Source organism: Pelecanus crispus, chromosome 1, assembly GCF_030463565.1.
Source record: "Pelecanus crispus isolate bPelCri1 chromosome 1, bPelCri1.pri, whole genome shotgun sequence".
NCBI classification, from domain to species: Eukaryota; Metazoa; Chordata; class Aves; order Pelecaniformes; family Pelecanidae; genus Pelecanus; species Pelecanus crispus.
In genome coordinates, this window is record NC_134643.1 from 202,918,293 (window position 1) to 202,945,803 (window position 27,511).

General features: G+C 46.4%; 1 protein-coding gene across 1 annotated transcript; it reads left to right on the plus strand.

Moving 5' to 3' along the window:
• Positions 1-6,644: 6,644 nt before the first annotated feature.
• Positions 6,645-27,425, plus strand: SLC7A1 (solute carrier family 7 member 1). Its single transcript, XM_009491996.2, has 11 exons — positions 6,645-7,023; positions 12,238-12,396; positions 14,652-14,820; positions 16,728-16,849; positions 18,509-18,731; positions 19,554-19,693; positions 21,369-21,471; positions 23,272-23,483; positions 23,805-23,953; positions 26,427-26,535; positions 27,316-27,425. The coding sequence occupies exons 1-11, from the start codon at positions 6,654-6,656 to the stop codon at positions 27,423-27,425; spliced, it is 1,866 nt and encodes a 621-aa protein (XP_009490271.1). The 5' UTR covers positions 6,645-6,653.
• The last annotated feature ends 86 nt before the right edge of the window (positions 27,426-27,511 follow it).

Consider the following 27,511-nt stretch of genomic DNA (forward strand, 5'->3'; position numbering starts at 1 on the left):
GCTAAAGCGGGGATGAGGGCTAGGTATGTGCAGAACAAAGCTATACATGTTCATTCAGATCAAGTTTCCTCAATTTGAAGGTGGTTATGTACCATCTGGTAACATTTCTGGAATAATTTATATTGGTTTATGTGATTAGGACTGCGTTATGCCACAGGAGTACTGACCGTACATTCAAAAAAAGGCTCATCGTTTCAAGTAGCATTGGGAGTGGGAGTGAGAGGAACTGGCCCAGAACACATTTCCTTACTTCAAAGGCAAGAACGGCTGTTTCAGAAAGTGAGATCACAGTCGGATCCAACTTCTAAGGAGGGAAAAATCACAATCTCCGCCAAAATCACCCTTTGATACAATTGGGAAGATAACAAATGATATCACAGGAAGGGTTTTGGGCAGAGGTGTAATGGCCCCTGTACTGTATCCTGCTAAACCAAAAGATTGTTCTCCTGAAAAAAATCCCACTTGTCTTTATTGAAGGTCTCTTTGCCAAGCTATAGTGAATATAATTGAAAGGTTGATTTGGTACCTGCTGTTTCAAAAGCAGCAAAAACATGTAAGAGATGCTTAGGATGGTGATCAGTCGTCTGTGAGATGAAGGACAGTGCTGTGTGTGAGGGATGCAGAACATGGCTGCAGCAGGGGTACCATGCCCTGCACCTGTTATCTGCAGGCTGTAAGAGGTATTTTGTTCACTAGAGAGACGCTCGGACGTTCTGATGCTTTTGGAGCAGGACAAAGTTGATATCTTGATCTTGAGATCAGCCAGAAGAGCACTGTCTGCTGGCATTAAGCTAATTGCAGGATGTTTACCTTAATTTCTAGGTCTGTCATAATTAAATAGCTCTTCTTCTAAACAAATTATCCACAAAAAGCGGTTCTGTTTTATTCTTGATAGCCATAGTACAGCTGTGAACACCTGTAGGGATGCCTGAGGGAGCTTCAACCTGAAATAATTTTGAAATATGTTTACTGTGGGATACTCTTGAGTTTATATATAAGCTTGAAATAAGTCACTAGTTGTTTTCTTTTTTTAATGGATAAATCCTATTTTCCCCTGCTGCCAAGAACCTTGCCAAGCTGGTGCCCTGATACTGCATCCCTGCAGCGAGGGGCTGTTTCTCTCCTAGGGATGTTGCCCCTCCCCAGGCCTGTTCTTGCCCAAGAAGTGATTTGTTGTGACATGTATGGTAAGAGAGGGCATCGGGTACCAGATCTGCCTTCATTTTCAATGCAGAGATAAAACTCCCATTGGTTTGGGAATACCAAGTCATGTTTGTTTTGCAAGACACCAGATTTAGTTAAAAGTTAAATGGCTAGGTAGGAAATAAAAGGTAGTACGTTTTTGAAGCAGGGGCCTTGAGTCAAATCCTGGAAGAGACTTGGCATCTGCAGCTCCTTGGGTGTCAGTGGTGGTCAAAGGAGGAGGGAGAGCAGCTCTCACCTGTGGGGAACCTTGGTCCACCTCCACCTGGAGGCACTTCTTAGACAAAGATAATATCAGGCTGCACAGTCTGACCTCTGCCTTTTGCTTTTGTTCACCACAGAGCACATCCTCCTTGGAGCTTTGTGCCATGTATGGGGACAGTAGGTTATTTACTTAACTTCAAGCAAGTGTATTGTTAGTGCCACCTAGCTCTTAGGGTTGTAGAAACCCACATGTTGATGAGTGACTGCACATCACAAAACTTCTCCTTCTGCACATTATGTGGTCCAACCCTGGAAGGAGCCCTCCTCCCTCACCTTGATTTTCCATGTAAGAAATGTTGGATGAAACATTGTAGGATGAAACCCAGTATGCTCAGCAAGGTTGATGTCAACTCAGAGGTGCAAACCTTGAGGAACACAAAACAGTGTGTAATTCACTGGGGTTTGAGGAGGCCTGGACCTGTAGCCTCACCCGGGGTGAAATGTCTCAGGAAGATCTCCTCTGAGCTTCTCCTGTATTCCCCTATGGTTGGTCCAGCTCAGCCTGCCCAGGGGCTCTGTGCAAAGGGCAGGCGAGCCCTGCCCAGCTGTTCTGCATCTCTGCAGACCTCCCTACCTCATTGCTCAGCTTCTCGCTGAGCTGGGCCGTCTTTCCACCTCCTTCCCATTTTCTGTCTTTATTAATAGCTTCAGCTTGGACTCTCCCATATTCTTCTGTGTTGTGTCTGACTCCACTGTTCAGGCCATTGAATGTCTAAACCTTGCCTTAAATATTGACTTAGCAAGAAGTAAACCGTATTTCACCAGTCCTTTGGCATTTCTTGATGTTTCGGTGCCACAGGATAAACCCATGTTTGTCCTGAAATCCAGAGTTTGGTTCTGAGTCAAACTGGTCTTGACTTTCAGACTAGCTTTGGAAAATAAATCCATTAATACATCTCCTGTGGTTATCTTGCTTATAGTAGGCTGCAGTTTATGGCAGGGATTTCTTTGTATCTTCTGTAGCATTTTTTTCTTGGTGCACAGTACTGGGATCCTTCCCATTTCCTGGAGCTCCAGACTGAGTGTCAATCAGCACCACCACCACCTCTGGGCAGCGTGGATGAGTTAGCCCCATTGCTGTGGTCTTTGTAGGATGCAGGTATCAGTAGGATCTCTGCATCATTCTGGTGGGAGTTAAGCAAAGCCTAGGACTTGTGTTGTCCTAGAAAGCAACAAAATTCATAGGGGATGCTCCAGTACGGCGCTCTTGTTGTCATCTTACCCCAGTTCAAAGTTCAGCACTGCCCTATCCCTGCTTTTGGGGAGGTGGGCAGGTGTCCAGCTGAAAGCAGTCCTGGCTGACATGGATTTGGGTAAGGTTCAAGAGGGAAGGAGACTTCATGAGTGAACTGACATATGAATACACTTAGGCAAACAGGTCTGTCTGCCTTCTGAAGGGAGAAAATAGTTTTACCTCTCTGTGTGTGTTGGGAATTCCCATGGTTCACCAAATGAGATTTTTGTAAGATTGGCCTGAAACCTACGTTTCTCCATTAGTCTGAATCCGTGTCTCTCGGGAGCATGTTTGAGAGCTGTTGGTGGAGGAGACAATTCCTGACATGGTGGGACTTCTAAATCCTCAGCCTTGTTCCTGCAGTTGTAATTACTTTCTCATAGTAGGGGAGTTAGCGTAAGGCCAAGAGAAAGGGATTTAAGCCAGAGTTTATGACTGGTGTCTTGGAAAAATAAAGAGGATTTTTGATTTTGTGGTTCATGCTGTGGCGACAAAATTGAAGCATTGGATTTAATAGCTGACTCAGTTAATTAAGTTTCTTAGCATGTATCTTCCTATCTTTTACGCTGGATTTTAACTGGAGCTGATGAACTACCAGTCTCACTTGACCATACTGAAAATAGCATTTAGCAATATTTTTGCCTACACATTATTCTCAGCATACTATTGATGTTAGTGTGCAATGTATACTGCTGTTCCGTTATTGGTATACAAGATACTCTTCATTGGAAAGTTAATGCCTCAGTCCAGCATTGCATCTAAATAAAAGAATCTTTCTCCTTTTCCGTAATTAATGAAGAAACATTTGAAAGCCCTGCTGCTGAAGGTGGGCTTAATGATGCAGCATGGATATCAGGCTGGAGCTTCTTGAAGCTACAGGATGCAGTCTGAGATGGAAGATGCCCTTCATCCTCGTAGGTTCTGTCCAGGCAGCCTGTCGATTTGCAGAGCAAAACAGTTGCTGCTGAGACTCTGATGTCTGCATGACACATCTTACAGGGGAGGTTATGCTGGAGTAGCTGTTCCTGTGGGCTGAGCACCCATCAGGTGTTGAGGTGCATTACATATGCCCCTGCAGCATCCTCAGGTTTAGGTTCATCCTGGTAGTATTGGGTTTGTGCACTCCATGAGCACTCTGCAGTGTGAACCAAAGTGTGGTAAATGGGGACAACTGGGACATTCACTTTTAAAGTACTCTTATGCGCAGAACAGAAATGCTGATGGGCATTAAATAGTTGAATGCAGGTCTTATAGTAGTGATTTTGGTGTCTGGAGCCAAATCTATAAAAGCATGGTAGGTTGTTGTCAGTGCTAGCTCTGTTACTCTGGCTTAGGTTGCCTGTAGTCTTTAGTTGGAGTGTGGCTCTGTGGGAACGTTCAAAGCTTCTTGGTGCTTGTCACAAGTGTTGGACTTCCTCCACTGGAGGTCCATTCAAGGTGAAGAACATGCCTTGTTACAGCTCCCCCAACACTGCTTTGTTTCAGTACGTGTTTTTCTGTGTATATGAATTAGGAGTAATCCAGCAGGTCCTATGGAAACATCCTGGCTATGGAGAGCATCATATTATCCAACTGCCAAATTCTGAGTGAGGACGATGATGCTGGGATGAAGGTGGGATGGCAGAGTGTGGGCTGAGGAAAATGGCTACAGCCAATGGGAGTAACACTCAGAAGAGGAGTGTCAGGGACGGGTAATCAGAAAGAACCAGGGCATGAAAGTGGCAGTGAACCGGCAAAGTTAAACCTCTGTCAAAGTAGGAGGTGGTGCCCATTGACTGGAGAAGAGTGAAGAGGTAAGTGAATTTACCTGTGCGAGACTGGCAGATTGACCTGACATTTTTATTTGATAAGAGGCACAGGGAAAGTGGGGGACTATTGTATTTTTTACTTTTAAGGTTAAAGGGAAGAATGATAACTCTCCTTTACCTTGACTTGAGTAAAGCTTTTGATGGGGTGCCACACAGGAAGTTATTTAAGAAGATGAGGACTAGTAAAAAACTGGCACGGTGCAAAAGAGACTTTTTAGTGAGAAGTCAGGGACTGGGAGAGGAAAACAGACACTGGTAGAGGAGATACCCACTGGAGTTCTTAGTGCTTATTCTTGGGATGCTCTTATTGCTTCTTCTGATGGTTCTTCTTGATGCAACAAGTAGAAGGGTGCTAATGGGATATACTGCTGCTTAGAGGGTGGTTCAGAGGTGAACAGTTTTAAACAGGGCAAGGGTCTGCCTGTGTGTTTGGGGCTTGGATAGCTTACCTTTGCAAAATGAAGGCTGAGAGGTTATGACCAATCTCTAAAGGTACGCTGGGGTAACCACCCAAGCAGGGAAAGGCCATTCTTGGCACAAGAGCATGTGAGTAAATGCTGCCTGCTAAAGCATTTTGGCTGGAGAGTAGAGGAGTGTTGGTGGAGCTTTCCAACAGTGGAGATAAGGCACCTAGAAATTTTTAAGGGAAGGCCTGATGTTATGCCATGGTTGCCTGTGACAACTGGGGCTATCCTTGGCTGTGTAAAAAGCATGAAATTCCTTTGAATGGTGTGCTTGTGGATTCGGGTAATGCTGTGACTAGTAGGTCTCTTAGCTGCTTTCTAAAGGCAAGGACAATTTTTGAGCAACACAATTTTTTTCAGAAGGAGTAAGACAAAACTTCCATACCCCGGCTGTGTCCAAGGACATAAATCTTGAAGGGACAGACTCCCTAATGGCACTGGTTCCATGGATGTCCTCGAGGAGCTGACCCTGCTCCTGGCCATACTGGTTTGACCAATTGTAGCTTTTAATTAGTGCTGTTACTGTCTGTGTTAGGTGGACACCTATGCAGATGGTCGAATTTGTAGGCTTGATGAGTTGCATAGGAAAATCTTCCCATGGTGTAGTATTGCACGATACGTATCTCTCATAGGAAATGAAACTCCAGAAGGATTTCTTAAGGGGTCCCTCTGCAGAGAGGGGTTTGCTTTACCCTGCTGCTAATCCCATCATAAAGTCCCAAGCAGGGGAGCTGCACCTGAGCTGCTCACATGCTGTAGCTGCTGCATGCCCCTCTTTGGCCGTGCCAGCAGGTCCATACACAGGAATAGTGCAGTTGCTGAAATGGGCCCATGGCTGGAAACCCTGCCCCATGGTTTCATTAAACACCCCCATCCTGCAGTGATTCTGTCTTGGGGGGGACAGGGAGGTTCAGGGAGCCCCACTGTGCTCTCAACTTCAGTTGTTTCAAATACAAAATAGCTTGAGCCTTTGCCTCAGTGTACACAGAATAAAATTCCTTTTTCCTAAATTATATCTGTTTCAGCCACACAGTTTGAGGCAGTGGCAGCCTGTGCTGCTGCCTGGGGCTGGAGCTGGAGCTGGACCTTAGAGAAGGGGAATGCCCCAGCAGGCCTGCTTGACTGCGGGGGGTGTCACTGACTGCGGCACGTGGTCGTGTTGGGCCCTAGGGACAGTAGCACGTGCGGTGCCTTATTCTGGGATGTAACAGTCACTTCTTAGTTCACCCCGAGACTTAAAGAATATATGTAAGTACGTCTCTATGTGTCTGTCTTTTTTCGATGTTTTTCAGTTCCCAGGCCAGGAAAACTGCTCTGAAACCTGAAAGACGGGCTTTGCGTTTTTGGCTTGACCACTTGTCTGTGGACTGGGTGGTTGTGGTGTGGGGTGGGAGCTGGGCTGGAGTGCCCGCGTCTCTCCCAGGATCGCGCAGGCTTTGCAGTGTGAGTGGGAGTGGGAAGCAGAAAGTGCTTTGGTTTTGTCTGTTTTAATTCCTTGTGCTAAGCCTAGTAAAATGCCGAAGGAGACATTTTCCCATGTAAAAAGGTGGGAAGTGGGAAGATTTGTTTGTTGAAATGTAACAGGACTGTAGCAGTGAACCTGTGCAGTGATGCTGTTTCGGGGGGTATCCTGGTCCAGGTAATGATGGTAGCATCTTTCTTGCAGGTCCAAACACGAAGATGGAGTGTTCCAAAATTATCAATTTTGGAAACCAGCTTCTTCGCCGGAAAAATGTGGACTGCACTCGAGAAGACAGTCGGCTCTCGCGATGCCTCAATACATTTGACTTAGTGGCTCTGGGTGTAGGCAGCACTTTGGGTGCAGGTGTCTACGTACTGGCTGGAGCCGTAGCACGGGAAAATGCAGGACCTGCCATCGTTATCTCCTTCTTGATTGCTGCCTTGGCTTCGGTACTGGCTGGACTCTGCTATGGAGAATTCGGTGCTCGAGTTCCTAAGACGGGATCAGCTTATCTCTACAGCTACGTGACTGTGGGCGAGCTGTGGGCCTTCATCACAGGGTGGAATTTAATCCTCTCCTATGTTATCGGTAAGCATGGTTGGTGCGCTGCGAGACCCTAGCTTTAGTCCAGAATGGCAGCCCAGTTTCTAAGACCAGCCTTGTTTGGGCACTGTGGTGGTTTGACCCTGGCTGGATGCCAGGTGCCCACCAAAACTGCTCTATCACTCCCCTTCTCAACTGGACCGGGGAGAGAAAGTATAACAGAAAAGCTCGTGGGTCGAGGTAAGGGCAGGGAGATCACTCAGCAATTACTGTCACAGGCAAAACAGACTCGACTTGTTTAATTTATTACCAATCAAATCAGAGTAGGATAATGAGAAATAAAAACTAAATCTTAAAACACCTTCCCCCCACCCCTCCCTTCTTCCTGGGCTCAACTTCACTCCTGATTTTCTCCACCTCCTCCCCCTGAGCGGTGCAGGGGGACTGGGAATAGGGGTTGCAGTCAGTTCACAACATGTCTCTGCCACTCCTTCCTCCTTAGTGGAGGGCTCCTCACACTCTTCCCCTGCTCCAGCGTGGGGTCCCTCCCACAGGAGACAGTCCTCCATGAACTTCTCCAGCGTGGGACCTTCCCATGGGCTACAGTTCTTCATGAACTGCTCCAGTGTGGGTCCCTTCCACGGGGTGCAGTCCTTCAGGAGCAGACTGCTCCAGTGTGGGTCCCCTGCAGGGTCACAAGCCCGCCAGCAAACCTGCTCCAGCATGGGTTCCTCTCTCTACGGGGCCACAGGTCTTGCCAGGAGCCTGCTCCAGTGCGGGGTTCCAACACGGTCACAGCTTCCTTCAGGCGCATCCACCTGCTCCAGCGTGGGGTCCCCCGTGGGCTGCAGGTGGATATCTGCTCCACTGTGGACCTCCGTGGGCTGCAGAGGGACAGCCTGCCTCACCACGGTCTTCACCACAGGCTGCTCCGGTGCCTGCAGCACCTCCTCCCCCTCCTTCTTCACTGACCTTGGTGTCTGCAGAATTGTTCCTCTCATATATCCTCACTCCAGCTGCAGTTTGTGTCCCAGTGTTTTGGTTTGGAATTTCTGCCCCCCCTGCCCCCCACTTCTTAAATATGTTATTTAAGAGGCACTACCACTGTCGCTGATGGCTCGGCCTTGGCCAGCAACAGGTCTGTCTTGGAGCCGTCTGGCATTGGCTCTATTGGACGTAGGGGAAGCTTCTAGCAGCTTTTCACAGAAGCCACCCCTGTAGCCCCCCTGCTACCAAAATCTTGCCAGGCAAACCCAATACAGGCACCTGCATTACTGTTACAAAACAGACACTACCCTCTTGCACTCAGCAAGAGTTTCAGGACTCGTCTGCAGGATGCACTGTTGCTGGCTCCTGTCAGTTCGAGGTGAGTGGTGTGCTGTGTGCTGAGGGTTTGTCCTGAAGCCAGATTATTGCTGCTGCGAATTCCTCTGAATCTCCACGTCATCCCTTTGGCATCCCCTGGCTGCTGCACGCTTGCAACTCTGCCGAGAAAGAAGCTGCTGATGGAAGGATGCTTTTACACAGCAGCATCTGTACTCCCAGCTGATCAAGGATTAATTCCTGGTCCCTTTGAGACCTGTTTAAAGTATCTGCAGATCAGAGTTTTGTCTCGTGAATGGCTGCAGGGTTAAGCTTAGGGTGATCTGCAGGTTCACAGTTTCTGAAATGTCCAAACCAAATCCATTCTAAGCCCTTGACTCCCACTAGGAGAGGCTTTGGATTAAGCTCAGAGCATGCAGTGTACAACTCAGCTGATATATTAAAACTAAGCCACACTTTGCTAATTAAGGATTCATGTCTTTTCAAGCACATTCTGGGCATGCTGCTTGTCATCATGCCTGTAATTAAGGCTGCAACCAACTTGCCAGTTGAGAGTGAAGACTTACTAGTTAAAATGAAAACCAATGTTACGCTAAATTATTAAAAGGAGTTTTTTTTAAAAAAAAATGCATTTTATAGTATGTGTAAGTGTTACCTTGGAGATTAGTTCCCATGGTGCTGGGGAGGCTAAGATCATATCAAGAACAATATAGTGAGACATAGCAGCTGGTTGTCTGAGATCGTGCTGGCTCTGTTCTGTGTGCTACCTGAAACCTTTTTTTCCTCCTCCTTTTTTTTTTCTTTTTTTTAATGAGAAATAAGAGGATGAAAAGTCTGAGTCAATTAAACTCATCTCCTTAGGAAATCTGAGTCCTGCAGTTCTTTTATGAATCAGGTTCACTGCAAGGAGGGGATAAAAATAGTTTTTAAAAAAAGTAAGCATATAATTTCATCCATTCTAAAATGGACTCTGCTTAGGCTACACATAGAAAAATTGAACAGACTTCTTGGTCATTTATCTTCTGTTCCAGAAAGGTAATGATAAATCGTCTCCTCCATGCTCCTCATCTAGTTAGTTATGTGGCCCTTTCCACTGTGATACTGGACGACCAAAATGACTGACAGAGCCATGGATGCCATCCCAAAACCTGATTCTGCAAATGCATGATGAAAAGATTTACATACTGAACATTACGCTCCCATGATCTGGGCTGAGGCTGGTATTTCTGAGATTTTTTTTTTTTGTCCTCTCATAATGGCTTTTGAACCACTGCCTCAGTTTTTATTTCAGAGTTGGCTGCTCAGTGTATTATCACGAGGCAGAAGAATCAGTCAAAAATAAGTAGGTACTAGCCATAAATGTGTTCAAACACAACTTTGTTACTTTTAATTCAGTCCTGTGACAAAAATGCATGTTTGCAACTGTCTTACTCATAATTTGGGAGGAAGGGTGGCTAAGCAGGAAAAACAACTGGGGGAGGACGTGAACTATAGCAGGTCTCTTTTCTTCATCTTACCTGGCCTTTCTACCCATGGTAATTGCCCCTCTTGTGAGCAAGGACAACTCCCAGCAGCTTTGGGGGCGTGGAGGAGAAAGATATGTTGGCAGACACGTGCTGCAGTTCAGAGCCAGTTGAGAGGGGCAGAAAGCCAATTTTTTTGTCAGTCATGTTGCAGAAAATGCCAAGCAGTGCCACCGAAACCAGGTGGGGTGGTGGGAGCTTGCATCTGTAAGGGACTTGGCCAGCTTGGTGTTTTCGCGCTGAGGTTCCAAGACATCTGTTCAGAAAGTATTGTGGGGGTAGAAAAAGAAATCCTAGGGTCCTGGGGTAGATGGCACTTAGCTTGTAGTTAATGGAAGTGACTTGGCTTGAGGGAAGACTGGTGTGGGGTCTTGGGGGTGCAACTGATAGGTTGTGGTCTAGACAAAAGGAAGAAGGTGTCCAGGACCAGGATCTGGTGTGAACTTTCTTCTGGGATGATGTGGGTTTGGGAAACCATGCCAGACTGTGGGAAGCATTTCAGGAACTGAAAGCTGGTGGGAGTTGGTAATACGGTGAGTAACCGCATCCCTGGTGAGTAGCTGCTGCTGGGTTTTCCTGGGGCACATGGTGACCTCCTAGCCCGTGCCTGTTCCTGCAGTGAGCCCTGCACCTGAGCTCAGCGGATCTCCTGGGAGCTGTGTGCTGCGGGCAGGAGCCAGCTCAATCTGGCGAGGTTATTCTGACCCAGAACTAGTAAATCCTGGATACAAGCTGAATGTCTTTGCACCGTGCTCTCTAGCAACGGTAAGATATTATCCAGGTGTCTGCGATGTTGGAAGAATGTCAGATTCCCCCTGCTCCCTCAAGGCTGTTGGTTACGGAGAGTTCAGGATAAACAGCTAATAGTAACATGGAACTGGCATCCAAGCAACTGGCATCTAATGGAACACATGCAGGAGCTGGTTGTTCCTGTCCTAGAATATGAAATATTAGAGCCAGGACAAAAAAAAATAGCACTAAAGAAATAGTCTCTTCCCTCAAATAGTGCCAAAGTTAAGCTGAAAAATTGTAATGCGGTATACAATAACTTTTGGCATTTTTCAAGATTAAATTGATGACATTGATGTCCTGCCTCTTGAAAAGCATTCACACTGTGCACTTTGCTGTCTCAGTGAACAGAGGAGTCTCCAAACAGGTCTGTTCTGCAGCTTATTTTTATACTGCTGCAAAGCTGGATTGGGCTGGCGAGCGTTCCCAGCTTTCCAGGTGCTGCTCACCGCTGCTGCAGAGGGATTAGCTGTAGGTGAGCACGGACATTGTTTGACACGATTGCAGGTGCTGGAGTTGGGACCTGAATACCCGCCTGCAGGTGAGTGTGTCAGGACAAACTGTTCTAGGTAGAAGAGGGCCCTGATGGCGTCCTCTGAGGAATTGCTCTGCAAACCGAAACCAAACCAACCTCTTTTTTTAACTAGGTAATTATGTACAGTAGTAATTATATCATGCAATTAGATGCTGTTATATATAGTGTACTGTATAAGACCCAAACCTACTTATTTTACACAATGCTGTCACTGTCTGGTGGTAGCTCTTTGTTGTTACTATTTCAGTTCTCTGAAATGACTCTTCTGGCCCAGACAATGTCCGTGACTTGGTCATCTTGAGACTGCAGGTTCAGTCCTCACCCCGGCAAGCTGTGCGTGGTTTGGTGCTCTCGGGAACCGCAGCAAATGGCGACTCCGGTGGGGGAAGTCTAAGCACTTGCTGCAGGCAGGAGTCGTGCCGTTTGCTGGGATTATCACCAGCGTCCTGCAGTAGGCTGACTTAACGCTCAGATAACCTGTCAATTATATCTGAGTCTTTATCCTGCTCAGATGTTGTAGCACCAGAGGTCGGAGCAGACCTCCATGTTGCTGGAGTGCAGAGCTTACAGTGCTGCACCAATGTTGTGGTCCAGGCTCTGGTGCTCCAGCGTCGCACTGCCAGAGGCTGGCTGGCTTCTCTAAGGTCCCTCTGCCAGGGCTGCAGTCACCCAGCCGGGGCTGCCAGGGATTTCTGCTGGTATGAGAAAAGACTGCGACCTCTCTAATAGCAGAAATTACCAGGTTTGGGGGAAGTTCAGGCTGCTGGGGGGAAAATGTCAGTCTAGGCAGTATCTTAAGGCAAAGTTGAGATTTACTAAGCAGCCAAACCACTATAAGGATTTTTTTATCTCATTGGCTGAGTAGGAGTCAGAGACTCTCCACCTGTGTGTGTTACCATCAAAGTAGATGCCATGCATGAATACAGGCTGTGGGCTGGGTCTGCAGAGGAAAGGCTTCTCCCACCACCCAGGAAGCGCATGCAAGGTCGCTTTGAGGCCCTCCATGGTGAAAAGCCATGCAGGGTGCCCCCTGTTTGGAACGTGTGCCAGCCACGAAGGGTGATCTGCATCCTTTCTGTCCTCTGGCAGGAACCTCGAGCGTGGCCAGAGCCTGGAGTGCGACATTTGATGAAATCATAGGCCAGCATATTGAAGAATTTTGTAAAAAATACATGACGATGCATGCTCCCAGAGTGCTAGCAAAATACCCAGACATCTTCGCCGTGGTGATAATCATCATCTTAACAGGTAAAAACTTGTAGAGGTTTGTGAGTCTTGGACCTCCTTCTTCTGTAATTTCCTTATTTGCTTGTGGAATAGGCACAAAGTCCTGATTTATTTTGGACAACATACCAAAGACTCTTTCTTTGCTACAAGTGTTGGATTGACCTATATAGCTGCTGTGGAGTTAGCACGAGGCATAGCCTGTTTACAAGGTTTTTAATTAGAGGGGAGCATTCTCAGTATTTTTTGAGCCACTTTTAAAACCTTCAATCAAATTTTATACAAGGAAGAAAAGAAAAGATGACTTGTTATCCTCGATCAGGTATGGAAGTTTAATCCTTCCCTCCACAAATCCTATTACACAAGAATTTCATTCTGTTGCTCAGTTAACCTTATTCCCCCTTTGATAATCTGCCAGTTTTCGGTGCCTTGAGCCAGGAAAGTGAGAAAAAAAATAGGGGACTCGGTAACAACCTCATGTAGTACTGTTTTGTTTTTTTTTAAATATATATGGGCTTCAGTTTACAGCAGTGAATGCAAGACTCTAGAGAAATAAATGTGTGATAAACAGTCAGGTCCTCTTTTTTTTCTAAAAATGTGCCAAGACTTTCATCAGAATTTGGAAAAGTTTTGAAAATTTGTAAAATTAAAATACTTCTGAACTTTTACCTCTACTCCAACTGGATCTGGCAAAGCATTGCCAGATTTAGGCAAATTTAAAAAATTACACTTATTATGTACGCCTCTGTGGTTTCCAGAATGCAGAAGCTGCAGTGTCACCCCAACAAGGTTATCCCAACATTTCTCACTCTGATCAGGATGGCCGTCTTGCAGCGTGAGCTGTGCTTGTGGGAACAGGCTTCATAAGCAAGGGATGCTTTGGCATCTGGGTTTGCATTTGGATCTAGGACTGTATCAAGGACTGCTGGATAGCAGCCCTCTGTTTTCAGGACTACATCTGAACGGGAGAGAAGATTTGCCTCTTTGTTTATTTGTATATAATAGGAATTGCTCTAGTTTCAAATTAGAATTTGGTCTTCCACCTCAGATACAATGTACAAAATTTAGGACTCCTCATTTTAGCACTACCGAGGCATAAAATTATACAGATTACCGATGGCTTTATTCCCCTGCATGGAGCATATTCCCTGGATTGTAATAAAAAATGCAAACCATTCTTTTCTACAAAAAGCTGCTGAATGAGCAGCTTTAGTCCCAAATCAAGCACTACAAGTTTATTTCTGCTTGCACTGTCTGGAGCTTCAGATTTCTACAAGGTACCTTACAAGTTTTCCTGGGCAGGTACGCAGTTTTATCAAACACTTCCCTGATGTGGCTGTCTTGGTTTATTTCCTATTTTAAAAGAAGGAAGGGTGAGTGCACACCGTGCTCCCCTCTCCTTGAAGTGCCTTGGAGTAGCAGTAAGGACACCCTGTTGTGCTTCTCTCCTCCCTCCAGCCTGTGTGAAGTTTTTTACCTTCTCCCTCAGCCGCCTTCTTAGATCTGGGTTAAAGGTTTGGGTTCTTGAAAATCAGGCACTTGAAGAGCAAACACAAGTTACTAGAGTTTGTCGTTCTGAGAAGCTGAGCTATGCCCCAGTGAGATGCTGGTTGCCAAAGCCTGTAAGCGTGTTATTCTTCAGATGGATGCTCTTAAGACCACAGGCTGAAATCCTGCTCTTGCTGAACTCACTGGCAAAGCTCCCACTGATTTAAATGGGAGAAGGATTCCCAAGATGCCATCTTCTTCTGTCTTCAGCACTAGAAGTAGCTGTGCTCCTGGATTCAGTCCCTGCTCATATTTTCCCCTCCTTCTAAGGAAAGTTACGATCAACATTGAACTTCTGCATGTGGCCAAGACCTCTAAGACAATGTTCCTTCATGAAAAACCACCTGGGGTGCTTTGTCTGTGTCTCTGGGTGGAGTTTGAGGCTGAGTCTAGGTGGCACAGCGTAGCGCCATGAGGCGACCGGAGCTGGTGTTGAAAGCGCTGGAAGCAGCTTAGCTGTGTTAGCAAAGCACTTTACCAGGGGCACGTGCCAAATGGGCATGCTGGGTGGGAAGGTGTGTCACGTCCTGCACTAGTTATGTCTGGGCTGGAGTCCTCATCCTCCTTCTGGGTGAGTAAATCCCGACCTACCTGAGCTACTTGGCTTTGTGGAGAAATGAGGTGTGATAAGGTGGGCAGAACGCAGCATGAACAGAGCTGGGCTACCTCTGCAAGCCCCCTATTTTGCTGCTGGTGGTGAAATACCTGACTATCTGCCGTTTTTTCCCCAGGGCTTTTAATTTTTGGTGTGAAGGAATCTGCCCTGGTGAACAAAGTGTTCACCTGCATCAACATCCTTGTTCTCGGCTTCGTTGTGGTCTCTGGCTTCGTGAAAGGGTCTGTTAAAAACTGGCAGCTGAGTGAAAATGACATATACAACAGCAGCATTCATGGACACAAGTAGGTTGGATCTTTTCTTCTTCTCTGAAATTGATGCATTTTCAATGGCAGGTTTATGGCGGGGGGCTGTGGAGTGATTTAGAAAACCAGTGAATGGGATGGCTCCCTCCTTTGCCAAATGCCTTGGAGGCAAAGCTGGGTTTGGTGGTCTTTTGCTGAAAGCAGGCTGCGCTGATGGGCTGAAACTGATAGGAGGTAGGCTGTGTCAACGTGGGCCCTGCTGCAGAACTGATCCTTTCCAGCCTCACGACCAATATTGCATCCAAATTTGAGAGAAAAGACCTTTTTAGACAACCTCCTACTCAAGGCTACACCAGGCTGGCTCTGGTGCCTGTATGAGGCCATGACCAAGTATAGCTCTGTAGTTTCTTTGGACACTTCAGCAATATCCTTGAGGCACCGTTGTACCTTTTGGAGACCTTGTCCCAAATGCCTCAGTAAAATGAAGGGAAGTTGCAGATTATTTTAATGCATTGCAGCAAGCATATCACGAATCCATTTGTAATGACATTTTGCTGCTTGAACCAAAATTCTGTCTTCCTATACAAAATCAAAATTAAGGACCTTACAAGGGTTGCTAGTGATACAGGGGTGTTCATTTTTGCTTGAGACTGTACAACACAGAATGAGGGCCTTTAAATATCTCCACATACATCAACTCAGTCCTGGTTTGCTATCCAAACCCTTTATACTGGCCTGCAAAGGAAGCACAGTTTGGCATAAACTGGAGAGATTCATAAATATTGCATGGGTCAAGTTTGGCTTGTGTACAAACCGCTTATTGAGCCTCTCTGCAAAATTCAGCCTGCTGCGAACAAATTGCTTCTATAGGAAAGGTTCCCCCTCCTTCCCTACTGCTATTCCCATGCAAGGAGCAATTAGTGCGATAACTTCCAAGTGTAACTGTAGCTCTTTGACCCGTAGCACTTAATGGTTTTGTAAAATCTGTCTGGGGTTTACTTTACTTTATCATTATTTCCAGAGTAATCCACGTTTGGGTTGTGCTATTTCTGCAAATAACAGGCTAGTTTTCATCTAAGTCTCAACAGAGCTTCTACGAGAGAGTTCAGATGCTTACACCTGATAAGACTTGCAGATTTGGGATTTACTTTAATCGCCTTAATTCATCTTTACAAAGGCTTTTCACTGAAAAAGAGACCTAAGTCACTTGAACTGAGTGGTATGTTATACATGACTCAACACAGGCACATGGATCTGGGATCCTGATCCAGAGAGCACTGGGATCAGTAGGTGTCTGTCAGTTGGCTTGAACGAACTTTGGATGAGGCTCAGCAAAGCATTTGGTGTGTCAGGGATGCAGGCTCCTCTCCTCCCTCAGGGTTGCAAGCACAGTTTGGGTATGAAGTTGGCACAGGGAATTTTGAAGCTGAGAATGGAGGATTGGGTGGATTTTAGACAGTCATGGCACCCTGCGTTGCTCTCTGATGTCTACGCACCTACACTTCATGTGAGTCCATCTTAGGTGAAAAATGGATAGTTTACATTTTCTCAGTCTTCAGTTTTCAGATTTACATGTTGCGCTTTTTCAAAAGCCTATGTTCAAATAAGTATGTGTATCTACACACATGCAGTAGTATTAGGAGAGGAATTTTAATATTCATGCTATTTTCTCCCTGTCTTAGCCAAGACATTTTTGTCCATCCCAAAAAACAGGTGGTGGGAACAAACCATGAACTGTTTTTATTCCGTGCATTCCCCAGGCTGTTGCAGGCCAGTCTGACGCTCAGCAGTGGGTAGGGCTTAGCATTTTGCCTGGTAGCTAGCATGTGAAAGGGAGAGTGCATTCCTTCAAATTCCCAGCTTTGGATTTTGTTATGAGCTGTATGAATAGTTTTGTTACTCCCACCTAGGCGGGATGACTTCTAACCCAGTGCCATGCCTTTTAGTCAAACACAGGAAGAAAAATATGGTGTTGGAGGTTTTATGCCCTATGGATGGAAAGGAGTCCTCTCAGGGGCAGCCACGTGTTTTTATGCTTTCGTGGGATTTGACTGTATTGCTACTACAGGTAAGAGGAAAGAAGTCTTCATTCTGCTTATGACCCTGGTTGCTAATAGATTGACTTTCGGTAATGTTGCACAGCACAGATAACGAGTAATTCAGGGATCTGCATTCATCATCCCTCTGAACCTCAGCCCAAAATATACTTATGGCTCAGCTGCTCCTAATACTCAAAGTGCTGAGTATGTCCAAGTCCCTGTGTGCTTGAGTGATGAATTCTAGCTGCTGTGGCAGGCAGCTAGACCATATAACCCACAAAATGAGCTTTCTCCCTTCTTTGCCTGCAGGGCCCAGTCCCATGGTTGGTCACTGATAACATTAACCAGGTCAGATTCCACAGAAAACACAGCCAGCTGTACCAGTTAGGCAAACAGGGAAGGCCCAGGTTCAGATGCTTTGTATGACAGGTGAAGTTTGAACCTCTAACTCCAGATGATGCTTTAATCAACAGGTTATTCTGGAATAGGGTTCTTCAGTGCCTTCAGCTGAAGATGCTCCACTGTCTTGGAGTATTTAAAGAGACAGAGAAAGAGGGAGCCTCTAGGGAGTCATCTGTGGCCAAAACTATGCCTTAAAATAAGGAGGAGTTTTTATCTCTGAAGGTTCAGAGATCTCCTTCTGAGAGAGAAACCATCAGCATTGTCAGATTTCTCATGGCTAAGAAGAATCTCAGTTCCCTGGAGAAAGAAAGGATTATCCTTAATTTCACGTTTGGCAAGAGCTGAGTTGCTTCAAAGCTGGAGCAGAGGGAGGAGGAGATCGTCACAAAGACAGATAAAGCAGTACTGCCTCTTGTTCCAAGGAGTTTGAGAAGTTCTGGCTCCATTACTCCAGCCAACCCTAGAGCTTCTCCTTGGAGGAGAGACACATTCATCTGCCTTTGACTTACAGGTGTATGGGTCTCTGCTTGTTGATTCATCCTCCTGAAATGCCAAACCTCAGGAGCTTTTGCTTTCAGAGGAGAGCAGCTCTGGAGTACAGGGAGGGCTCAAAGGTGTTTCTTAATTAATCTGTGCCTGAATTTTGAGAAATTTTTTTTTTTTGTTGTTTTACACATTTGTTCCAACCTGGTTGTTGAAAAATTTCCATAAAAACTAGAGGGAGTCCCTTTTTTTAAGAGGGATTTTCAAAGATCTGTGTGATTTCCAGGTGCCATGTAAAGTCTGCATTTCCCTGGAACTGGGCACCTATGGTGCTGTAGTAGTAGTAGTGTAGTAGTGTGTAGTGGAGTGGTTTTGGTGTAGTAGTTTTGGTGGAGATGCTAACTGAAATGCTCATCCAAGGATTTGCCCTGCAACGGCACAATAATGTCTTGTCCCATCACTTGTGATCATTGAACTGTTCTTGCGGCTGCACCATCAGTGGGATAGCAGGAGTAGTTGGAGGTAAAAATAACCCTTTTTGGGGAAAGGACTGCTTTTAATCCAGATTGTTTCTGTGCCTGAGTTTACAAGGCCTCCACAAATGTCTATGTCAGAAGGAGTGACAGGAGCAGCAGAAGCGGGAGCAACAGGCTGGGGCAGGCCATTGTCAGCATGTAGCTCCACACGCAGTCAAACAGCACCTCGCTGCCCACAGAGCCTTTGAAAGCCCCAGCCAGCATGCCCTCGGTTGGGATAAAGTTCTTGCGCATCGTTTAGCTGATATTTCAATTTCTTTCTTATAGGCGAGGAGGTAAAAAACCCTCAGAAGGCCATTCCTATTGGCATCGTGGCGTCTCTGCTCATCTGCTTCGTGGCTTATTTTGGTGTGTCAGCTGCCCTGACGCTCATGATGCCTTACTACCAGCTGGATACCAATAGCCCTTTACCCAATGCCTTTAAATATGTGGGTTGGGATGGAGCCAATTACGCAGTGGCTGTCGGTTCCTTGTGTGCGCTTTCTACGAGGTGAGACACTGCTCTTCCTTTGTGAATCTCTCAAAGCAAATATGTATCTCCAGCTCCTTTAAAACATGGTGCATGTCAGGGCTTTGCCTTCACTGTGTTCCCCTAGGTCAAGGGAGCCAAGACCAGGGATGAAATTCAGAGCTATTGACATCAAAAGGGCCAGGATTTCACCCTGTGGTAGATTTCAGAGATGCACATGATTAGTATCACTTCAGAAACTCCCATCTTAGGAGCAGATGCAGCAGGTGCATGTCTGGAATATAAATGTGACTAAGTCATGGAGGCAACCCCTCAGTGCAAGCATGGTTTGCCCACAAGACATCCTGGCCTGCTTGGTGGAGAGCAGACTTGTGTCACGTAGTGCAGGGTGCATCTTCTGGAGCATATGGGGTTTGCCATATCCAGGGCCGTCTGTCTGCAGGTTGCCTGCAGGACAGCCATCTGGATGGGAGGCCGGGCAGGCTGGAGGCAAACTATGTCATGTTCTTCTGCACTCTAGAGACCTATTGTTTCAGATCAACTTAGACATACTCAGTTAGGTGAGCAACTTGTAGAGGCTCATAGAAGTTACAGCTGTTTTGCTACCTGAAAGTCAGGCTGTTTTCATGCCCTGTAGCTAAGTTTAGGTATCCAGTATCTCAGAGCTGCACCTCAGTTGCCAGCTATCAGCAACATGAGTGTTTGGAGGGAGCCCTTGAAGGAGAAGCTGAAGTGAACAAAAGCCACCTGTTCTGTGTTTGTACTGCCATAAACTTGCTTTTGTGTGCCTGTGCTCAGCAGGAGGTGATACAAGTAGATTATTTCCCCCTTCTGTGTCCTTAGTCTCCTTGGCTCCATGTTTCCGATGCCTCGAATAATTTACGCTATGGCAGAAGATGGACTTCTCTTTAAATTTTTGGCTAAAGTCAATGAGAAGAGAAAAACTCCAGTAATTGCAACAGTTACATCAGGGGCCGTTGCAGGTAAGATCCAAAGACTTGCACAAATGCATGGAAAGGAGACTTAAGCTCCATCCTAGGGGCAGATAAGTCTGCCTGACTCTAACCCACTTATTAATTGGACGTATTGCACAGCACGACTAACCAGAGCGTGCCCTCGGTTTCCAGGGCATGCCCTGGAGGGGCTGGGTGAGCATGAATAGCTCGCTGTGTGCCTGTCCGTCTTTCTCAGAGCTCATTGCTGACGTCCTGTCTCATGCCAAGAATTGCCTTCATCCGCTCCCTGGGTGCTCTGCTGGCCTTAAAAATAATTACCCCCCTGCAAGGTGGCAGCCAGCGGTGCCCAGCATCCTTGTGGCTGTTGGCCTGGCTTGGCTGAAGACACCACACCGCCTGTGGGTAGCAGCTCGGCAGAAGACGCCAGAGCAGCCGGAGATGGGCAGATGGCCCCTGTGGCACAGGCGTTTGTTAATCAGTTAGTCCCAGCTGGCAGCCATCCCATCCTCCCCTTCCCTCTCCCGACCCCCAGGAATATGGGAATTAAACCTCCCAGATGGCAAGAATGAGCGGCTTACCTTCTTCTTGCAGCTGCACCCTTCCTCGCAATGCCTAGCAAAGAGGAGAGCATTGCTGCTTCCTCTTTACCTTCTGCTGCAAATGCAGGATGAGCTGTTGGTGTGAGTACATGCCATTTTTGGTGGGGAGTTGGTGCTGAACTGCTGCTGGGGGCTCTGAGCTCCTGTGAAACAGCTCTGCTCCTGCCACTGGGACCCACAGAGTCTCTTCACAGCTGCTTCTCTGGCACCTTCCTCTGGCACCTGGCAGCCTTGGGTCCACACTGAGGAAAAAAAAGAGCCAGATAAAGTAAAAAAAACATGCTTTGCTGTCCTTTCAGGTCTCCTCAGAATGGTCTGTAGTGCCTAGGACCAAAGCGCACATGAAGCTGCAGGGACAGGACTTGCCAGCTGAGCTTAAAGGTTGGGTTGGTTGGTGGGCTCCAGGCGGTGCGTTGAGGACAGGCTGGGTCCAGCTCAGCTCTGAGATCACTGTGCTCTCATGTAATCGGTGGTGTCACCTGAATGTCTGACTATGGCATCTGTCCTCTGCTTACAACCAGGGGTTGCCTGGTGAGGGTGTGTAAGTAGGGTAATCTCTAAGGGATGGCAGTCTATGCCTTCTTCTGGAAACCCTCATGACGAGGCATGCTAACTCAAGATGCCCTCCTTGATCCTTGGTCCCATTGTGCGCACAAGCCTGGTTTCGCCCCAGCTGAGCCAAGACAGTGGAGTGAGATGCTGCCTGTCCTCTGTTCCCTCTAGCTACTTCCAGGAGATAATTGTGGCCTTAGGGGTGCTGTGGCTGAGCCGGGGGACTCCAGCAACAAGGCTGTGGCTTAAACACCTGCTTATTGCTGCTAGTTGGGTGAATGTGCCCATATGAGACAAACAGGCTGGCATTTACTGTAGTAAATGGTTTCTCTGGTTCCAGCTAGTGAGGCTGTGCTGGGACAGCCTGCGAGGCTTGGGGTATTCATGCGCCAAGTCCTGCCTCTCCCCATCTCAGGACAGCTCGAGCTCCCCAGCTGAGACCTGAGCAACAGTCACATGTGTGCTGCATCGTTGTTAACACTCCTGAGATGAGCATGTTATGCCGTGTTACTGATTTTTCTTCCCTCTCTCACCTCCCTCTCCTCCTACAGCTATTATGGCCTTTCTCTTCGACTTGAAAGATCTTGTGGATCTCATGTCAATCGGGACCCTCCTGGCTTACTCCTTGGTGGCAGCCTGCGTGCTGGTACTGAGGTATGGATGTAGAAACAGCCTCTCTTGTACCACACAGACAGAAATCCACACAGTGATCAGATACCCTCAGAGTTTCCATAGACCCAGTAAAACCATGAACATCTCCAGCTATAAGCATGTGAAGAACTTGTTTCTTTGAGCTCACAGGGGATTGTGATAGTTGTGCAAGGGGGTCCTCTGAACTTGGTTAACCCTTGGTCCGTGCCACTCTTGCAGTGGTCAACCCTGAATGCCCTGGGAGATATGCCAACACGTAGGGATGAGCGATAGGTCGTCCTTGATGCCTGTGTCGTCATTGCTCTTGTTCCCACTGGGGATACAGTTTCAGGTGGTCTTACTTTTGAAAGGGGATTCAAGATAAAGTCTAGCAGCAGCAAAAAAGCTGAGCATGTGTTTGCAGGATCAGTGCCTTAGTGCATGCATTTTAGAAGCGCTGAGCTCCCATAACTTCCCTAACCCAAGCTGAAAATTTAATAATTTCATTGCTTGGCACCTTATGGACAACAGCACTCTACCCATGAGGACTGTATTTTGAAGACTGTGTTACTGAAAAATACCTTTGTGTTCAATGACTTACTCAAAATCTGGTGGAAACTTTTTGCCTGCTCCCAGCAAATGCATTGAACTGTCTTGCAGCAGGTGAAGGGCCAACCCTGTATTGTAATACCGTTGCTCTGTGCCTGTGCTGTCCACCCTGCCCCTTGAAAATCCTTGATGATTTTCCTTGCCTTTCTTACTTTTCCTCTGATTTCCCAGTCCCCTCTTCTCCATACAGATGTAAATGGCTTCTCAATTTATTTTTGCAAGCTGCTGTACCCATTATATGGCATTTTCCCCACTGTAGATTTGCAGAGCTGATAGCCTGTCTTGTAGCAGCCTGGGTAGTGATTTGGCTGGCCTGTTGTCTGCCTAATGAAGTAGCAGCTGAATTGTTTCCAAAGCTGTAACATTCTATCACTAATACCCTGCTGTGGCTGGAGCCAAGGATTTCACTGCATTTCTCAATTTGCAGTGTTTCACAAATGCCCTCATTGCAAACACATCCCCACAGGAGCGATTTTAAGGTGTCTTTCAAAATGGCCCTTTCTGTTAGTCAGGCTTGTGGCTGAGAGTCACGGACAAAACCTTCTGTGAAAGACAGCTGAGGCTGGAAGAGTGTTTTTTCTTTATGGATCCATGTGGTTGCTGATCAGGGCCCTGTTGAATGAGGTGCTGTCCACACACACAACAAAAAATTACCGTTCTTCGTTCACCTCTTCCTTCCCTATGTAGCAGCATACAAGCCAGCAGAAGAGACTGGAATGGAGGAGGATGGGGCACCAGGAACGTCACTGCGGGATGCAGTCAGCAGCTGCCAGGGTGCGGTATCTGCTGAGCTGTTAGCTCAGCCACCTCCATGCCAGAACACAACAGCTGAACTGCCATGGATAGCCCGATGGCTTGGTTGTGCCCATCTGTCTGTCCCTCTGCCACTTCCTTCTCCAGTCCTCAAAGCTATCACCCAATCATGTTTTGGTGACATGGATGATAGAGTTTATGAAAGAGAGCACCATCCAGTTTAAAACACTGACATTACAACCAAGCTGTAGGTGACAATAGCTGACCATATTTGCTCACATTATGACAGCGTTATTCCTCAGATTTCCCCCTCAAACAGAAGGGTGTAGATGTTATGTGTGCCTGTTCTGGTGCTATAGTGATCTGGGGTGCAGCCGTGGCTATCTGTGTGGCTTTTAAACTAACAGTACCATGCACCAAACCAATACACTTTTTGGTTTTTTTTTTTTTCCCTTTTCCTAGGTATCAGCCAGAGCAGCCTAATTTGGCATATCAGATGGCCAGGACAACAGAGGAGACGGATAACAATGAATCTGTGAGCACCAGTGAGTCACAGGCTGGATTTCTGCCGGAGGAAGAGGAGAAATGTTCCCTCAAAGCCATACTGTGTCCCCCAAATTCAGACCCTTCCAAATTCTCTGGCTCGGTGGTGAACGTCTCAACCTTCATCATTGGTAAGCACTGGGCAGTGAGCCAGCCAGTAGGTCCTTGTACTCACCATGGTGGGAAAGCTCACCTCCTTGGTGTAATTTTGATGAGTTCTTGGAATGGTCAAAATAACTGAAGATCTACAGATGAAAATGACTTGAAAAGAAATCCACAGGTTGGTGGGGGGGGGTGGTATAGGGAGAAGGGCATATTTCTTGCAATGAGCTTTTTCATGTGTTGCTGTTTTGTTTGCTGAGCTCTCAGATTCCGCTTTGCCTGCTTGTGGTTTGGGGTTTTTTTTCTGTTCCTAAATAAAGAATCAGTAAGCTTTTGGTGTATGTTCACAGGTTTCCTTATCGTGGGTAGCTGTATCCTGACTGCCCTTGAGCCAAGCATTCTGATAAAGGCTGTATGGATTATAGCTGCCATCCTTGTTCTTGTTGTCAGCTTCGTTATATGGAAACAGCCTGAAAGCAAAACCAAGCTCTCCTTTAAGGTGAGTGTCCTGGGAGGTGTAGCTAGAAAAGAGCTGTTTGGTTGGAGGAGGAAGTGCATGTTGGCCTGTATCAGAAGGAGGGACTTGGCCAAATAGACATGCAGAGAACATGATGTGAACTTTTCCATGCAGGGCTGCCAATAGAGATGATGGTCTGAGCTCTCCAGCTAGCGTGACTGTAACCTCTCATAGTCTGCACTTTGTGCATAAAGGGATGTCTTACCAGAGCCGAGCTCAGCCTCTAAGTGTGGTTTCCTCTTGGGGTCTAACCTCAAATGTCAGTGTAGGTGCTTTGCTGCAGAATGCATAATGCATGGCAGAAGCAGCGTTATGGCAAGCCTGCTGCCCAGCAGTGCCCTGTGGGCAGAAGCAGATTCAGCACAGAAGGAAGGACTGAAGGGGTTAGCTGAGAGGTTGAAGGAGGGAATTGGGAGGGGAAGCCACATGTGGTCAGGCTAGAGGTGACAGTAGAGGACTTGGAAGGAAATGTAAATGGTGCTGGAGTCCAGGAGAAACTGGGAGGGCAGAACCTGGTGCAGAGATGTGGCCAGAAGGGAAGGGCAGGACAGTGCTTTTGAAAGCAGATGGTTATAGGATATGGAAGAGACAGAGACCAGAGGAAACGGGGATGGTTTTGAAGGGTCAGATTGTGGATACAGAAGGAGAGAGAACCCAAGAAGCAAGCTTGTGTATGAGGATCAAAGGGGTATTCACTAAAAGGCTCTAAGAAAGTGCACTTTCATGTCCTATTTAGTCCAAATGGAGACTAAGGGATGACCATTCTCTCTTTAACAGCCTTAAGTATGAGGGAGTCTGCCATTTGGGGGTTGGGCTCGATGATCTCTCAAGGTCCCTTCCAACCTAAAGCATTCTATGATTCTATGATTTTCCTGCTCTGTCCGAGCACACCATCCTTTCTGTATTAAACAAACACTGGGATGTTTTTGTTTTTCCCCAGTATAATCCTGCAAGTCATGTTTTATCATTGATTTCAGGCCATTTCCCCAATTTATTAAATTAGTTTTGGATTCTAATCGCATCCTCCAAACTGGTCTCATTTTGACTGCTCTTCAATTACAGTTTTTCAGTAAATTGTTTAATGTTAATAATTTAATCCAACCAGAGTTGCCCAGGGTAGTGTTTGCAGCTCATCTTAGGGGTATGGTCCCAGAAGTGGAAAGAGAAAGGACCAGGAGCAGAAAACTCAGGAACTGTCGTCTAGACTGTATTTTCTGAACTTCCTTCTGAGGAGATCTCATTGCCTTACACTCACAATATTTTACCTGCTTTTTTTCCCCTCAGCCACTACCCAGTCCGAGGAAAAAAAAAAATTAGACCTGTCACTGCGAAATCTGTAATGCCTGTTTCTTATCTCCTTGTTGTCCTTTAGACATTTAGAACCTGACTGTCTAGTGATTTTTCTCCAAAGTCTCTCTGGGAATCCAAGGCTGACTGGTTTGTTCCCCAGTTGTTTTTCTGTATTTCTTTTTAATAGGTAATTTGTCTCCCTTCTCCAGTCTTTAGAGACCTTACCGGTATACCAAGAGCTCTGAGAGATGCCTATTAATAGTTCAGAGATCACTTCTGCAATCTCTGGGTACATAACTCACCCCCCTAGGGAAATCTCATTTGTCCCTACTGACTTGACAAAGCCTAATTTAGAAAAATATTCTTCTTCCATTTTCTAATTTGTGTGCCCATCCCCTTTCTGTAATGCTGTGAACAGCTGCTCGCCATAAGTGGTCGGGTTTTTTTGTGAAGCTTAAATCAAGAAAGGCCTACAGCACTTCAGCCTGTTTCTTTTTGTAAATCTCCTTTTTCCTTAGGAGTGAAGTTCACTTTCCTCTTGGTTTCACCATATTCACAAACCTTTCTATTGTTACAATTCGTCCTTTCTGCTTTTGTCTTTACATGCCTGTGCGATTTCTTTATATACTGATTTTTGCATTTTGTCTTTACTGTCTCATTCTTCTTTGTATCTCAGATCATTAAGGTATTCTTGGTACAGCTGCACTTGTCTCTTACATATTTCCTGGTTTTCTGGGATAATTTGCTCTATATTACTTAATTGCCTTGGTACCTGCTAGATGAAGTTCTTCAGGTCCCTCCTGACATTCTCCCTACCACCTTCTCCTGGTCTTCAGAAGGTGCCTGTCATGATGCAGTCCTTGGTTTTCCTCGTCTCTCCTTCTCCCCACAAGTATTTAGTATTGCTGCTAAAATTTGCCTCTTGCCTCCTTCCAGACCACAAAACAAGAACAACCATTCTTAAAACAGGTGAACAGCACTGTTCACATCCCTCTCCCACAGGAGATTGATGTCCTCCATTTTGGTCTAACCTTGCCTTTTCTCAGATCTGGCAGCTGAAGTGTGGGTAACAGCCATCATCACTTCCCGTTCACAAGGGACGTGATGTTCCTGCCTGCCCATTGATCTGCCCTGTGGATGTAATGTATCCCTCTTTCTTCTTCAGGTACCTCTTTTGCCCATTCTTCCTGTTGTGAGTATTTTTGTGAATGTTTACCTCATGATGCAGCTAGACCTAGGCACATGGATACGATTTGCAGTCTGGATGCTCATAGGTGAGTTTGAGACAGTAAAAAATTCTATGTTCAAAGTTACTAGATTTTGTTAACTATAAATTTATTGTATCAGGGAGGGGTCCTGCACTCTCATCATCCTTGGGCAACCTCAGTGACTTAACTGAAGCCATTTAGGCAGTGTGTCTCAAGCCTTGTTTTAAATTCAAGGGTCATGAAGCCTTTGTGAGGAGGAAACAACAACCCATGAACCATCTTCTGGGTCTCGTTGCCAAGAAGAAACCACACAGTGTGTCTTGTTGCCAACAAGAAACCATACAGCATTTCTTGTTGGCTGGCCTTGAACTGCAGTCCAGGTGGTGGGGCTTGTGTTTCTGGAGCTGAAGGAGCTGAGCTCCATCCCAAGATTCTCCCAGTAGCTATGTGGAGAAGGCTGAATTGCCTAAAATGCCCAGGGAATTTGTTACAATGAAAATTGTTAAGATTAGCCTGAGTTGCAGATGTACTTTACTGGGATGGATGCTGTAGGCACACAAATGGAGAGAGAAAGCTCTCTGCAGAATGGACTGCAATGAACTCACTGAAAAGCTTGAGAGGTTTATTCTGTAATCAGCCCCCCGTTTGGGGCCTAGATAGATTGTCTTTTAAAGACTGATGCCTGTGTTAATGGCTTTTTTCTAAGGAAGGTAGTGGCTGTCTGCTAGAAGCTAGCCATCAGGATGTCTGGACTTAACACCTGGTGTAACCTGTGTTGGTCAGTGTGAGTACTGGTTTGTGTTTCCTTACAGAGCTAACGGTACCCTCTCCCCTTGGCTTCCACAGGCTTTATCATCTACTTTACCTATGGAATATGGCACAGCGTGGAAGCCACCTATGCAGCCTCAGCAGATGCGGAGAGAAACACGGATGCTGGTTCAGACAGCTGTAAATGACTGTACATTTGGCTTATGGGCAACTGGGGAATGGCTGCAGTGAAGGAAGCTTTGTGGTGGGCATCCTGAACCAGGTTACATGTGGT